Source organism: Scyliorhinus canicula, chromosome 3, assembly GCF_902713615.1.
Source record: "Scyliorhinus canicula chromosome 3, sScyCan1.1, whole genome shotgun sequence".
In the NCBI taxonomy this organism is placed as follows: Eukaryota; Metazoa; Chordata; class Chondrichthyes; order Carcharhiniformes; family Scyliorhinidae; genus Scyliorhinus; species Scyliorhinus canicula.
In genome coordinates this window covers 239,887,100-239,903,388 of record NC_052148.1, presented here as the reverse complement: position 1 = coordinate 239,903,388, position 16,289 = coordinate 239,887,100, and the positions used below count along the sequence as shown (strand labels likewise).

The following is a 16,289-nucleotide window of genomic DNA, read 5'->3' as shown; positions in this document are numbered from 1 at the left end:
AACATTAATTGCTCCTCAGTAAAGTTGATGTGGGACAGTTGTTCCTGAGATACCCTCTGTGGACAGTGCCTCCTGATAATGCCCTTCTCTTCCTTTTTCTAGCAGCGTGTCCTGCTTTTTGATGTTTTCCTTGGTGCTCTCCGCCCAGAGGTCACCTGACCAGACCATCCATGCCTGCAAGAAATGTGTCAGGCAAACAATAACAGCAGCGCAGCAGCAGCTCAAGCTCTTAGTAGAGAGCATGAATCTGATGAGCGATGGAGCAAAATGAAAGAGGCCGAGAAGTGAAATTGTAGCCAGGAGCCAAAACGGCATCTAACCTCGAGTGTTGTGTGATCTTTTGAAAGATTATTGGGATGGGGACATTCACTGGCAGTTAATGTCCCACTGCTCTGAACGTGTTCAACACATGCCCTCTAAACGGCTGGGTCAGTCCAAAATGGTAAGTGCATCATCCCTGCCTGCAGCAGATTACTCCCATATGTCAAACTATTTGGTCATTTTAATCTGCCAGCCACACAAACTGAACATGAGTGCTGCCTCCTACACCAAAATGACAATCTGTGCACTTCTGCTTGGAAGGGTGTATGCACTGACGTCATCAGCATAGAGCACGAAAAATGCACACTTAGTAGCCCAACTTCTACCCTATATCTCTACTCTGTCACCAAGTCACAGTACCATTATAATAAATGGTAGATGCAGTCTTAATCTTCGACACAAGGAATATTTCAACAGTGTTCTTGGAAGTTGGATTATTTAGAAGAATAGGTTTATTTGGATAACCAATTCATTCCACAAAATGTGCGCTATTTCTGTTGTTATTGGTCCTGTGATCATGTGAACATAGGAACATGTAAACACCGGTTTTTCAAGGACACCTTAAGTCAAAAAGTCTTTAAAGGTAAGGTAAAGTCGTCACAACCCCAGATGACCATAGGCTGCTTTCCCCTTTGAGGGGGAGAGCTGACTAGTGGTGGTTTAACCTGAGGATCACCACACCTCAGGCAAGGGGCAAGGTTGAGAAGGCGGGGCCTTCATGAATAGCCTTTATATCTAAATACACAGACACAAAAACAACAACTGCTCTTTAAATCAACATGATAAATACGTTATTTTGAAGTTTGGAGACAGATGACAACCTCTTACCAGATCCAACACTGTACCTACCAATTCTTTATTACCCCAGTACCAATTGTTTCCTGTTGCAAAGATGCTGGAATCATTAATGGAGTAGAATTCCACGGAAATCTTTGCAGGTACCTTTCTGAAATGTCGGCATTCATTTCAGTTTAATACTTCACTGCCAATGCAATTGTCATAATTATCAGTCAATTTTACTGTGTTAAGGACCACAAGAAATCTAGCATATGAACGGCTCTTTGAAAAAAAGTAAGGTGTCATTTATTTTATGAATATCATGAATAAAATGTCCTGTATTCTGTACATTTGTGTAGCTCTACCTTATATAACATTCAGCATTACAGTTTTCTGCTTTTTATTTTTACAGGTATTATTTAACAGAGATGTGCATGTTTTGAAAATTGAAACGGGCCTTACTGCATTCAAACAGCCAAACTCACATTTCAAAGAAATAACGTGCATTGAAATCCTATGGCTCTTGCACTTGTAATTGATTTGTATGAATGTGTTGCAGACAGTCTAATTTTTGACTATTGAGGAAAAGAAAAGACATATTGAAGCTTTCTGTTTTGCATTCATCAGGACATTCGCAAGAATACCAGTATAAGGGGAAAGCGACAATTTATACTGTTATGAGAAGAGAATGCTGGTTGGTTGGCAAGTAGACAACTCCACTTGCCAACTAAAATTCTCTTCTCATGCAGTACAAATTATTATTTTCCCCTTATTTTACTGGTATTCTTGTGCTGGCCTGATGAGTGCAAGACAAAAACTTTGACGTCTCTTTTTTTCAGTAATGTTCAAGCTCTGTACGTTCTAATTTATTTTGTCAATATCTAAGCAACAGCACCCAGCTGCCAGTTAAAGCACGCACACTGTGATCAGAGACAGAAACACATGTCATACTCATTCTTTCATGAGAGTATATTGTGCTGATTACCGAACAATAAAATGTTTCGACTTAAATACCACCGGTAAATACAGTAATTTCTTCACGTCACAGATTCCTTTATTGCACCTGAGCTGGGTATATTGTTTAACCATGACCCCCTCGGCAGTGTGTTTCCTCAAAGTATTAAACAGTTGCTTTTAAATATTAACTTTAAAGAGCAACCACAGAAAGTGATGATGCAGTTGTAGACAATAACCTGCTGTAACAAGCACTTTCAAGATCATCTACATCAAGGCTACCCATTTAAATATCTTCTTTTAACACAAATTATTACTTTTTGGATAGAATTTCATTGGCACACTTTACTGCGGGTGTTTTCATGCAACATCAGCAAAGGAACAATGGCTATATCCTAGTCCTCAAAAATCCAAAAACAAAAATGACAAGGGCTCTATACAATTTCTGTAATTTGCTTCGACTTGAATAAAAAGATTTCCAAGAACTTTAACCAAGATGGATGTCTTCAGCAGATAAATCACTCAGTCCAGAAAAAAGATAAATTACTCACTCTCTCTCTATTTGGAGCTAATTAAAACCTGAATAATTTTGTAAACTGTCTGCTTACAAATGAAATTAAGTTTAAGTGTCTGCTTTTCCATATGTCCCATCTGGTGGCCTGTAGTATTTTGGGAATGCCATCAGTTGAATCGTGTTGAATGCATATTTCCTGCAATTTATATTCTTCTGTGCATTTTCTATCCGACATCCTTCTCTGGTAAAAAGGAAGAAAAAAACACCTCATAATACTACCAGAAAATGAAAAAAAAAGATTTTCATTTATTAAACATTGGCTGCAGTATTTTCAATAAGTAAAAATAACTAGATAATCATCTACATTTATTAAACACAGGGTGATGATACATCTTACACAAGTCAATCTGTAGAGCAGGCCAAAGTAATCAATTGTTCATTGAAATGGAAATATTAATCGGCATATGATTCATCACGTGACTTGGTTTTGCAATGGAAATTTGCATAAATAGAAACAGTCTTGGTTGCTTTGTTTTATAATTCAAACCAACAAACATCAAGAGTGCACATTATATGTGCTTGTTCAACCATTCCTGTCACCAAATACTGTGCTGTCGACTTTCTGCTCCAATCACTAACCCATCCTATTGATATTGTAGCAGGTCTGCAACACGGGTGAATACGCTTGCAGGGATGTGCTCTGTTACGGATGGTGGAAATTTTCCTATCAGCAAGATATTAGCAAGTTAATGGAAGGAAAACAGAAAATCTAAGAACATGTGTCTTTCTTTTACTTTAAATGGATTTGCTTTGCTGGTGGAATGAGGTCAACCCTGTGATTATTTCCGGGATCATACTAACTTTGGAGTCATTTTTGTTTGTGTTCTGATTTCACCTGAAGCACTTTGCAAAGTTCATAACAACTACACCATGCACAGACATCAAACTGTCCAAATATCATACTGATTATACATTGTGCTGAACAGGAGCCTGTTGCCTGATATAATCACAGTCGATGCAGTAATGTGTACATCACACTGCTTTGTGAAAATGTAGGTATTTAATGTATGCTGGGTAATAACATTACGTTAATACATATGACCCCACCATTTTGAAATCAGCTAAACACCAGAATTTTGCACTGCCGTTTCTGCTGATTCGCGGACAACTTAATGTTCTCAAGGCATTTACATTCATCTCCAGCAGTGTCAAGGATGCCTGCACCTTGTCGATTTGGCAGGGTTAAAATACATCCTGTAGATGTTGCTTTCTGATAAAGTCATTTAAATGCCCTAAAGCCACCACTGCTTTGGATTCTCTTATTCCTTTTTGGTGACTGTTACCAAAACATCTTGTCATTAGTTAGGGTGGGATTCCAATTTAGAACATTTAAACGTGGCCAAGGAGTTTAAATGGCTTGACACGGTGTGTATGTGTGGGGGGAGGGGGGGGGGGGGGGGAGGGGGCATGCCTTTACAACCATGGGAGCATGTTACATACTTCAGCCCTTAATGCATAACCTGGCCCAAAAACAACAAGTTGCTGCGCTTATGGCCCCAGTTAAAATCGAGGCTGGGTTTCAGCAAGAATAGAAATGTTCGAGCGTACAAATAAAGTATACAAAGAATGAACTAGCACTGCACTTTCCGGAAATGGAGTTGTAAGATTTAAAAATCATTACATTTAATACATTAAATAGGCCTTGCATTTCTTTTTATGTGTATCAAATTGAGAATAGAAATTATTTGCAAAGCTTTTCAGCACTTTTCAGATTCAATGAACTATTTTTTTTTATTTAGGACTGCCCTCAATAGATTTCTGACCAAAAATATAGCATGATTTTATACATTTACATATTTTTTTCATATTTTGCGATTTTAAGAAAACAAATATCTTTTACAATTACTATATTCACCCGTTTAAGAATAACAGACCAGGATATTATGTAAAACACTTGAAAATAAATCTGAATAGTAACACAATGCATAACTTAGCCCAGAAGCGACAAACTGCTACAAAATAAGCAATGAAATCATTAATGCAAAGACAGTGAGATAAATAAAGTTGCTCAGAACAGTTTTCCAAAGGAATACAGTTACTTTAGACTTACAAACAAGTTAGTCGTGTTACAAACCAAGTCGCATTTATCTACATGAATACATTGTTAGTTACAAAATGGTGTAGTAAACAAGTGCATTTTATTGATATTTGGCCAAGAGTAAAGCAAGACTTAAAATCAGCCACACTACCAACAAGTGTGAGCTGACAAGCAGCAAGGCGACAGGATAGAAGTGGCTTGAAGTTGGTCTGTTATCAAAGTCAGCCTCAGGGTCATCCGGGTCATTCATTGTTCCCTTGGCATAACTGCTGTTAGAGAGGCAGGGCCAGTAATGCGCAGCAAAAAAAAAAGTGAAAAGAAAACAATGTTACTTCAAGATTATCCAAAGTAATTAGAACAGGTTATCGTGTTGGGGGAAAGACAGGCATCACATGCGAGGCACAGGCAGGAAAAAACAGAGTCTTGAAAAGGGTGCAAGGGCTGAAGAAAATGGATTTGGATATTAAAATGAGAATGGGAAAAACGGAGCGGGGCTGGGGGGTGGAAAGCATGTATTTGAGCTTCCTCGTCAAATGAAAAGATCGTATAATCAGGAGCGCATGATCTGAAACCCCAATGGTTTGAATTGTAAGCACATCAAAAGGTGACAGTTAACACAAAAGCCATGTTGAGGCCAAAGCCTAATTTTACATGCAGCAGGTGAACTTCAAGCACTAAGCAGGTGTCCTGTGGCATCTCGCTGACTCATTGGTCGTGAGAGGGCAGAAAATCAGTTACCTCCCACCTGGCTGGTGGCGGGAGTTGGGGGTGGGGGGAGAGAAGAGAGAGAGGGAAAGAGCGAGCAGGGGGCGGTGGTGTGGAGATTGGTGTATGGAGTGATCTCAGTGGAGACAGAGGGAATTTTCACAGCCAGCGCATGAATGGGTCGCACCTTTTTGTCAGTCTCCTTTAGATGGGTCTGAGAGGGACCTTCTTGAATTCCAGATTAAGGTGAAGATCTTGTGAAAGTGAAGTGCAACGGGAACAAAGCACTGGGTGTGAATCAAAAAATGGAGGAGTACACAGTCCATACTGTCACAAGGCAGTGGAGGAGGCTGCGGAGATAGAGCGAAGCACTAACATGGGGAGACTTCTACCTCTTGCAGACAGCCAGTTCTTTCACCCACACAGGTTTTCCTGTAATCGCTCAGACAATCGCACAAGACACAGAGCCCATTATTTGAGAAGCTGAAAGTTGGCTCTGCTCGTAAAATAATTCTTGAGGAAAGCTGATGGATTAAAGCAACTATCAATCTCCGGTCCTCCCTCTGGCTTATGATGTGGCTACGTAAAGTTGGAGAGAAATGCTAGCACTTTGAAACATGATGTCGGACATACGATCAAATTGCACAGAGGTGGTGTTGGTGAAGTCAAGGGCAATTAAAAGTAAGAGTTTGGATCCCATAATGTGTACAGTATGTTGATTGTATTTCGATGGGCAATACCACCAGACAAATTATGTAGATGAGGAATAGAAAGGTGGAGCTGAAGGCAAAATAATTATCCTGGAGGTGTCCTGGCCAGTCTAATACAAGCAAATCAGGGTTGTTCCAATGGCAGTGAACCACATGCATTAGTAGATGAGGACAGAATGGTTAACTATAAAAAGTGCCAGGAAGTCAAAGCGGACAAAAAGGGATAAATGAATAAGGTTGCACTCACAAAAGATGTCATCATTTAATATGACCAGGGCAGTTTAAGTACAGTGAGAGAGCAGGGCAGAAACAGGACTGAAGATTTAGAGTGCCATACTAATTTAACATGTTGCGCTTTCTCCTCTCTAAGCAAATCTTTGGCAACAGAACCAAATTTTAATGTTCGTCGTGAATTTGAACTCTCTCAGCAAATGTTCCATGTCTCAGAGGTCCAAAACATCCATAATTCAATGGGAAAAGGCTGTTTTCCTTCAGAGTAGTTTCATGAATTTCAATGGGAGATGGGTCTATGCAGACTTAGCCATCATTTATTATTTAAAGTAATCTTGAATTTGGCACTGGTAACTCATCACAGAGAAGGATGGAGGACTGGGGGAGGTAAAACGTCAAGCAGCTCTCAAAGGGCAGCAGTTCAGATTTAGCACCAAAAGGAAAAGTGTCCACAACAGAACGAAAAATAGTTGACACCTTTCCAAAAGTTGCAAAGCAACAAAAGGGGTGATTGCAAAAGCCAATGAATAACAACACAAACAGATGGCAGGAAACAGAGAGCGTGATTTAACAGGGAAAAAACAGAATCCCGCTTCGGGGCACATTTAGCGGAATGTTTCTCGGCACCTGCAGCGCCAAGAATAACCCCGCTATCTGTTCTTTTTTGGCCTCGGTGAGGAACGTCCCTCTGAGATCGCACTTACCTTCATTTCCTGCACTGACGAGTTCAGCTTGTCAGTGCAGGAAGAGATCGGCACCCATCGCTCAACCCTCCACCAAGGTCTCCAGGCCCCCCCTAATGCCCCAACTTACCTATTGGGGGATCCTCGAGCCCCACCTCGCCCCACCTCATAAGAGCAGGGCAAGCCAAGGCCCGATCCCCGGCACAGGAATCATGGCACCCAGGCATCTTGGCACAACCAGTCTGACACCTTGGCAGTGCCACCTGGGCACCCTGGCAGTACTAGGGTGCCACTGCCAGGGTGCCTGTGTTGCAGTGACAAGGTGCCAGGCTAGCAGTGCCAAAGTGCCTGGGTGGCAGCAGGAGTGGCAGAGTGCCACCTTACCCAGAGCTCGCCCACCTGAGGACCTCCGATGGCCTGGGAGAATCCCCCAGGTGCTGTTATGCCTGGTCCACATTTGTGTGGACCAGTACTAAATGGCGCCATGGCGAGAGCTCCGAGCACGGGTGTTCATTCCCAGGCCTTGGGAGAATCTGGCACCGGCATATTTAAATCAGCCTGACTGCTCACTTAAATATGTAAATCTGGATCACGCCCAGCGAGGGCAAGACCAAGATTGCGATGAGGGCATTCCGAGAGTCACAAATCACAAATGGCCTCGACGTGTCACCAAATAGGGCACAATGAGGTTCTTTGATCGCGTCCAGAGTTTGTGCACAACTAATGGAATGGCAGAGCACAGCGTATAAACCCCTCCCTCCCATTTGATTGGTGGAAAAGTGATAGCAAACAGGTTGGATTTTCCACATGGCACTCCAAGACACCCTCCCAGGGGAGAGCAGTGTACCAGGTTCGGTATGGAGTTGTGAACAAGTTCAATGTTGTGTACACCATCTGCAAGACCTGCAAACAAATACAAAGGTGGTGCCACAGCTTTCAGAAGCTATGAATGCAAGAACATTTAACGAAACACTGCCCACATAATAAGCCCAAGTACACAGGTCCATTCACTTCATTCTGCATTGTTAACTCACAAATGCATGGGCAACTGAATAAATAATAAGCAAACGTAAATAAGTAAGTAAATTCCTGGCTTATTCCTCGTGAATATGGTTGCAACGTTCCCACTCTCTGGTCTTTCACCACAATTTCCATGTCTTAAGGTTTTTGGAAAAGTATACTTAATATCTCTGTTATCTCCTTCTCAGCCTCCCTTAATATTCCAGGGGGTACTTTCCAGCTCTGCATGATAACATATTTTTCTTTTTGAAATATAAGGTGGCATTCTTCGGTCCCCCCGCCGCGTGTGTTATTTGCTGACGGCGGGATTCTTTCTTCCCACCGCTTGTCAATAGGATTTCCCATTAAAGCAATCCCACACCGCCGGAAAACATGCAGGTGGGGATGCAGTATCAGCAGGAAAAGAGAATCCCATTCGTCAGAGAATAATCTCCTTTTGAATAATTATCTCTGTGTTATATAGGGTTGCCATGTTACCTTCCTTTATAAAAATGGAGGTCAAATATTTTTAAGCACCTTCTGTAATTCCTCACTCTCAAGAGCAAGATTGCCTTCTTCATTTCTAAACAGTCTCACTTTTCCTCTGAATGTCACTTATTCCATCATGTTTATGGAGCTCTTGGTATAATTCCCTTTACTTTTACTGTCAGTCATCTTTAAGTTATTTCTGAACTGTTCCAGTCTCACTTTATGCTTTCCTTCTATATTTAACTTTTCTCATTTTTTATGTGCATTATCCCCAATTCTTAGCTTTTGCTTAAGTTGTCAACTAAACAGTTTATTTATCAATAAAACCTCAGCTTTTTACTTCTAATTAGAATATATTTTACTACACCAGATGTATAGTTCTTACGCCATATAATTCTGACATTACAATTGTGAAAGGACTTCAGAAATACTGTACTGGCTGCAGTGCTTCAGGATCATAAAATCATAGAATCCCTACAGTACAGAAGGAGGCCATTCAGCCCATCACGTCTGCAGTGACCTTACGAAAGAGCACTCTACCCAGGTCCACTCCCCTGTTTACCCACCCACATCCTATCCCTGTAACCTAATCTGCACATTCCTGGATACTAAGAGGCAATTTAGTATGAGCAATCCACCTAACCTGCACATCTTTGGACTGTGGGAGGAAACCCGACCTGGAGGGGACCCACGCAGACACGGGGAGAAAGTACAACTCCACACAGAGTGTCACCCAAGGTCAGAATTGAACCCGGGACCTTGGCGCTGTGAGGCAGCAGTGCTAATCACTGTGCCACCGTCCAGCCTCTGATATCCTGACGTCATGAAAGGTAGTAGATTGGACTGCCATCAAATTGCAGCCATCTGCCTGCTGCCCCATCAGATAGTTGAACGTTCAGCAGCCTCAGAGGCTTTGGTACGCGGTACAGGTGAAGGCCAGGTAATTTAAAAACTGAGAAGAGGCCTAGTTCCGTTGCTGCTCGTGATCTTGCAAATCAGAGGCAGATACAAGGAGAGGTTGCCTTAATGCTAAGGCACCCTCAAAGACACCTCTTCCTGAAGAAGTCAGGGCCAGCTGAGCAGAGCACGGCAATCAGCGTGGCAGGATGGGGCGGGAAGGTGTGGGGGTGTTACTCCAGTGCCGGCAACCGAAATGCAGAGGTGGCCATTATTGCCGGGGTAGGCCCATCCACGGGCGATGGACCGCCTGTTATCGAGGGCTTTCCCGCCAGCAGAAAGCCATCAGGCCCTCTTAACATGGGAAAAATGCTCCCAGGGCAGGAAGTGGCCCTTCATTGGGCTGATAAATGGCTCAAATGGCCACCTAATGAGCAGCAGCATGCTGAGGTTCTCATTGCTGGCAACATGCCATTATGTCAGGAAGACATTAGGCACCACCCTAATGCATTCCTCCATCATCTCTCCCACCTTCCAGCTGATCTCCTAAACAACATTGTGATCCCTGCAGAGCCAGACCACAGGTTTCAGAAGCCCGAATGGAAAATTCTGCCCACAAAAACAATATTCACAGTGCTGCGCTTCTCTCCAAACACAGCAAAGGGCCTTTGCAAACTAACACTGCAGCACCGCCTCTTTGAGAACATAGAGTCATCAGCTGAGCATCCCAAAGTCAAAGGATTCTCAAATCCATTAGGCTTGAAACAAAAGGTCACAAGGTAGGTCCTTAGTGAACTCCTAGTTCGGGCATACAAAACCACATTATTTGCAAACAAATCATGAAAATTATTTTTAGCTGATGAGAATGAATTACAATTTAATTTACGTCAGGAATGGCTCTTGGTTCAAAACTCAAGGGCAGTTTGCAAATGTGGAATTGCACATATAGATATTTTCTGCCGTGGTCCTTGGCCCTGGCCACCAGCGCTGGTGCAACGCCTTGGGCATCTTCACTCATGATCCTGAAGCCATGCGCCAGGTTCTCCACTGTGGTCGCCACCCTTGCAGTGTTGGCCTCAGTGCCATTTATTGACAAAGCTATCTCCTGTGCCCCGATTATTATATCTATGCCCTTCATAATTTTATACAGTCTATCTTGATACCTGAAATGCTCGAGCCCAGGCAACATTCTGGTAAATTTCCTCTGTACATTCTCTTGTTCAATCACTTCCTTCCTATATTGTGACGACCAGAACTATACATAGTCCTCTAGCTGAGGCCTAACCAGCGTTTTATACAGCTCTATCATAACCTCCCTGCTCTTATAATCTATGCCTCGGTTAATAAAGGCAAGTATCCCACTTGCCTTCTTAACCACCTTATCTACTTGTCTTGCTGTCTTCAGGGATCTATCGACATGCACACCAAGATCCCTCTGATGCCCTGTACTTCCAAGGGTCCTACCATTCATTGTATATTCCCATGCCGTGTTATTCCTCTCAAAATGCATTACCTCACATGATCAGGGTTAAATTCCATTTGCCACTGTTCTGCTCATCTGACCAGCCTGTCTATATCGTGCAGTAATCTAAGGCTTTCCTCCTTGCTTTTTATCACACCACCAATTTTTGTGTCAACTGCAAATTTACTGATCTTACCTCCTACATCCACATCCAGATCAGTATGGTATACTACAAACAGCAGGGATCCAGCACCGATCCCTGCAGAACACCATTGAATACAAGCCTCCAGTCACAAAAACAACCTTTGACCATTACCTCTCGCTTACTGCCACTAAGCCAATTTTGGGTCCAATTTGCCAAATTGACCTGGATGCCATGGGTTCTTACCTTCTTGACCAGTCTCCCATGTGAGACCTTGTCAAAAGCCTTACTGAAGTCCATCAACTGCACGACCCTCATCTACACATAGGTACCTGCTCAAAACATTCAATCAAATCTGCAGGACATCTGGCCATCCTTGCTTAATCCTTGCCTCCCCAAGTGAAGATTAATTCTGTCCCGCAGAACCTTTTCCAATTGTTCCCCGACCACTGATGTTAGACTCACTGGGCTGTAATTTCCTGATTTTTCCCTACTTCCCTTTCACGATAACAGTGCCACATTAGCTGTCCTCCAGTCCTCTGGCACCTCCTCTGTGCCCAGAGAAGATTTGAAAATTGTCAGAGCCTATGCAATCTCCTCCTTGCCTCCCACAGCAGCCTGGGATACATATCATCTAGGCCTGGGGGGTTTATCTACTTTTAAGACCACCAAAGCCATTAATATATCTTCCCTCTCAATGTTAATTTGTTCAAGTACATCACAGTCCCCTCCCTGAATTCTATACCTATAACATTCTTCCAGTAGTGAACACAGTGGCATATTTCAATTTAGGTAACTTCCAGCCAGAGTAGGATAGATAAGCTACAGCTTCTCTCAACAGGTGGGTCAAAAAAACAATCGTGCTTCAAAAACACAAAATATCTATCCCTATCCATTGATCTCGGGCTCAACCTAACCACCCTGGCTCGAGGACACAGTTGAAATCCCCTCCCATGATCAACTGATGCATGGCCAAGTCCGGGATCCACGCAAAATATCTATTATTCCATTCAGAGGCTATATTTGTAAATAGTCCGAAGAGTCTATAAATACATTCAATTAACCTATATTTGACTATGAACACGTCTTCAGACCTACAACACTGGAACCAACACCCTAGACAATATGGTGTCAGCTTGTGGTAAAACTTCGCAGAAAATACAGAGAAAAACTAAAATATTGGAAGACTGACAAAAATGTAACAAAACACTCAGACATGAAAAGAGACGCCAGAAGCAGAAGTGCAGAGGGAAAATCAACAGGAAAAAGCTCCAAAGAAATGCTTGGAAGCTGAAGGCAGAGACCTAAAATTCCTTACTGCAGCAAAAGACTCCACCTCTGGAAGTCCAGCTTCAAATCACAGAGCAAAGTGGAAGCAAGGGTGACCAAATCTTTTAAAATTCCAGGTTACAGCAAGTCCTAAGAAATCTTTCACAAATTTAGAGTCAGAAGTGTAGTTCGAAAAATGTGGTAGCTAAAAAAACTGATCTCTGCAGGCAGTTGATCCAGGCAGCCATTGCTAAGAATTTTTTTCAAGCTGAGCGCAATCACCATCGCAGGAGAGATGCCAAAATCGGCAAGTGAACGATGACTCCATTTTGAAATTCAACAAGTGGCATCAATGGGCCCACAGTCGACAGCAGAACACGTGGCTGCTGAACTCAACTGAACGACAAAAAAAAAAATTTTTAAGGTGGAAGGCAGAGTTGAAAATCACCTTCTAGTACATTGTCTCGGATTAAGAAATCCGCTCAATGGCCCAGGCATCTTGTTTTAAAGGTTTCCTGCAGAGAGAATAAGTTGAAAAGGAAAAGAACGCCATCAGCACAACGAGAGCCCGCTGACACCTAACCAGTCTGGGAAGAGGAAAGCAGAGAGAAAACAAAATGGTCACTGCGGAGCCACCTTGGAAGACATTTTCTTTCCAAAGTTACTAAAAAATTGTGGCATGTGGGAACGAGGATTACATTTTTGATATATGAACTTCTACATATGTCATGATGACCCAGATGATGGTGGGCGAAGAAATAAAACAAGGAGACATGCACAATGTGTGTCCTCTCTGCAAGAAACGAGCTCTGGGTAGCAACCACCAATCAGCGTAACAGCTAAACCCATTAAGCGCTGTTCAACATGAAGGAATGGAAGAAAAGCTTGAAAACAATAACCCCCGAACCTAGAAGAAGAACCGGCAGCAATGGAGGCTACCATTCCTCTGGACGAGATATACATACCCTCCAGACCACCTGAACCTTTGAATTCAAAGGCTTGAAGGCGGAGATGGGATGCAAAATGTAGCAATGACAATGTAAATGTATGATAGTAATACCAATGTAAGCCATCAGGCAAACTATCATCAATTAAAATACACTGCATAAAGAATTGAGGAGGGGTGTAGTATAAAGGTCTGGCACATGTGTATCATCTACAAGATGCATATCAGTAATTCATCAATATTCCTTAGGCAGCACCTTCTAAACCCACGACCACTATCATCTAGAAGGACAAGAGCAGCAGATACCTGGGAACCCCACCAGCTGGATGTCCCCCTCCAAGTCATTCACCATCCCGAGTTGGAGATAGTGCATATCGCCATTCCTTCACTGTCACTGGGTCAAAATCCTGGGACACCCCCTAACAGCATTGGGGGTGTACCTACACCTCAGGGACTGCAGCGGTTCAAGGTGGCACGTCACCAGTATATTCTGAAGGGTAACTAGGGATGGGAAATTAATGCTGGCCTAACCAGCGATGCCCACATCCTGTAAATTAATTTTTTTTAAAAATGCAGTTAATATGGGACTGAGTACGGTAACCTACAAGTGATGGAAGAGAGTACATAACCCTCACTCAAGGTCAGTTAAGTGTTGGACAGAAGCGTATTTGCCCCATCAATCGTATCAGCCCCTTAATACTATGGTCTTTAATTATTTTGCTAAGCTAAAAAGTGCAACATATGGTACTTCGTCAAAAACCTTTTGAAACAACCTAAATATTCAGCTACGATGCAACATCTGGTAGTGTTGCCAAAAAGACGTACTACCCAAAATGTTGGTGTATGTGGGTAGGTCTCTATTAATATCAATAGGCAGAATGTTATGGGAAGCTATGAACAAGTTTATTAAATGTATCCCCACAAAGTCAACATTTCACACCAAGAGCACAAACACACATAACTACCTGTCCAAATGCCTAAGTTATCCCAGCTGCTCTTTTGTATGTGGAAACATTAATTGTTCATGAAGCCAGCTGGCCCTTTCATACTTCCAAAAAAACTTCCATAATTCACAATCATTGTTAAGATATTTGCAATGTTCTTCCAAATCTAGTGCTGGAGTTTGGATCCTGGTCAGACAGATGGAATGAAAGTCTTAGAACTTTATTCAGAATTAATTTGACAGTTTGATTAAAAATGTTTGCACGATTTGTTGTTGCTATGTTACTAAAATGAATTTCCAAATTGTCACGTCGGCAATTCAGTGACGTGCTGCTAACATGGACAAATGTGCTGCTAATTGAGAAAGACGAGAGAGGATTGTAACCCTTATAATTTCTTACCCCTGAACAGGAGTAGTTAATTCAGCCCCTAAAACCTGTTCCCCTGTAAAGGGGGAGAGGTCAAGAGGTTCAAGGGAAGGAATTCTACAATGATGACCAAAATGGATGAAGGCACAATTGCCAATAGTCAAAAGTAGGTGGTGGGGCTTGGTTTATCATCCCAAAGTTCAGTAAGAAGTCTTACAACACCAGGTTAAAGTCCAACAGGTTTTTTCAAACACGAGCTTTCGGAGCACAGCTCCTTCCTCAGGTGAATCGTCCTTCACATCATCCCAAAGTTGGCACCACTGACAGTGCAGCACTCACTCGTTGCTACACTGGAATTTTAGCCAAGGTTTATTAACTGCAGGCTTCTCTTTAAGCATCTTCTTAAATTCATCTCCCCGGTTCTGCAACCATCATCACCAGTAACAACTCTCCGCCTGAGTGCAGTCATTTTCTATAGTTACTTCTCTTCCCATCCTCCACATCGTTACCAGATGTTGCATAGTAGCTGAATATTTAGGTTGTTTCAAAAGGTTATTGACAAAGTACCATATGTTGCACTTTTTAGCAAAATAATTAAAGACCATAGTATTAAGGGACAAATACATTGATGGGGCAAATACGCTTCTGTCCAACACGGCAGATGGGGATAGGAATAAAGTTTGTAAAGACAAGAGGTCAATGTTGGACAATCGGAATTCTTGAATGGTTGGAAAGCTGGAGGAGGCTGAAACATGGATTGGGATTGGTCAGGCGATGAAAGGATTTGAACATGAGGTATGAGAATTTTAAAATCGAGGCACCGGTAGACCAGTAGGACATCAAATAAAGAATAATGGGGTGATTGGAGCAATGTGAAGGCAGGATAGAAAGAGCAGAGCTTTTGGATAATTGCGTATTTATAGAGTTAAGATGGGGCTCCGACCAAATAAGCAACAACGGAGGCAATACAAGTATGGATGAGGGGGTTTCAGCAGAGGATTAACTGAGGTAGGAATGGAGACCGGAAATATTACAAAAGCTGGCTTATTTTGAACCACTTTCATCTCTGAATTAGAAGGTTTATAGGTTCAAGTGCTACTTCAGTATTGGAGCATTAAAACCTTGGCTGAAATTCCAGTATAGCAACGAATGAGTGCTGCACTGTCAGTGGTGCCAACTTTGGGATGATAAAGCAAGGTGCCATCTGCCCTTTCAGGTGGGTTATACAAAATACTTCATGGCACTATTTTGAGGAAGAGTAGGGGAGTTATCCCTGGTGAAATATTTATCATGCAGCCATGAAAAGCACCAAATGGAAGCCTTTTTTCTGTCTTTTTCAGTGGGAAGTGATCTTTTTGATGGAGAAGATATAGGGCAGGGGACTCAGCTCAGGGTCCGTTACTCTGCCAAGATTGCAAACAATCTGTTTCAGTGTGAGGCAGATGGGTATAAAGTTTGTGACTTTTAACTCCCCAACCTTTAGCAGGAGGAAAATGTCAATGCATACAGGATGTCAGACAAGCTACCTATTAACAGAGGAGAGGTCAAGAGGCGTAACGATGTGGAGGATGGGAAGCGAAGTAACTGTAGAAAATGACTGCACTCAGGCGGAGAGTTGTTACTGGTGATGATGGTTGCAGAACCGGGGAGATGAATTTAAGAAGATGCTTAAAGAGAAGACTGCAGTTACCTTCAATTTCAAAGACAATCGTGGAGTATTGGACAATTTTGGCAGAGAGAAAATAACTAAATCAACTGTGTACCATAAATGTCACTCGAAGG

The 16,289-nt window shown here is 42.4% G+C and overlaps 1 protein-coding gene across 7 annotated transcripts in view; it reads right to left on the bottom strand.

Annotated features, from left to right (window-relative positions):
• Positions 1 to 1,381: 1,381 nt before the first annotated feature.
• The window catches only part of inpp4b (inositol polyphosphate-4-phosphatase type II B), a 1,043,608-nt gene continuing 1,028,700 nt past the window's right edge, over positions 1,382 to 16,289 (bottom strand). For 2 of the 7 annotated variants that reach the window (XM_038792442.1, XM_038792441.1), the window contains one exon: positions 2,844 to 3,290. In XM_038792442.1, coding sequence (XP_038648370.1) covers positions 3,101 to 3,290 — 190 coding nt within the window. In that variant the 3' untranslated portion in view covers positions 2,844 to 3,100. Of the gene's footprint in view, positions 2,808 to 2,843; positions 3,291 to 16,289 lie in introns of those variants that run through there. The other 5 variants (XM_038792443.1, XM_038792446.1, XM_038792445.1 and 2 more) reach the window with 3 other exon arrangements.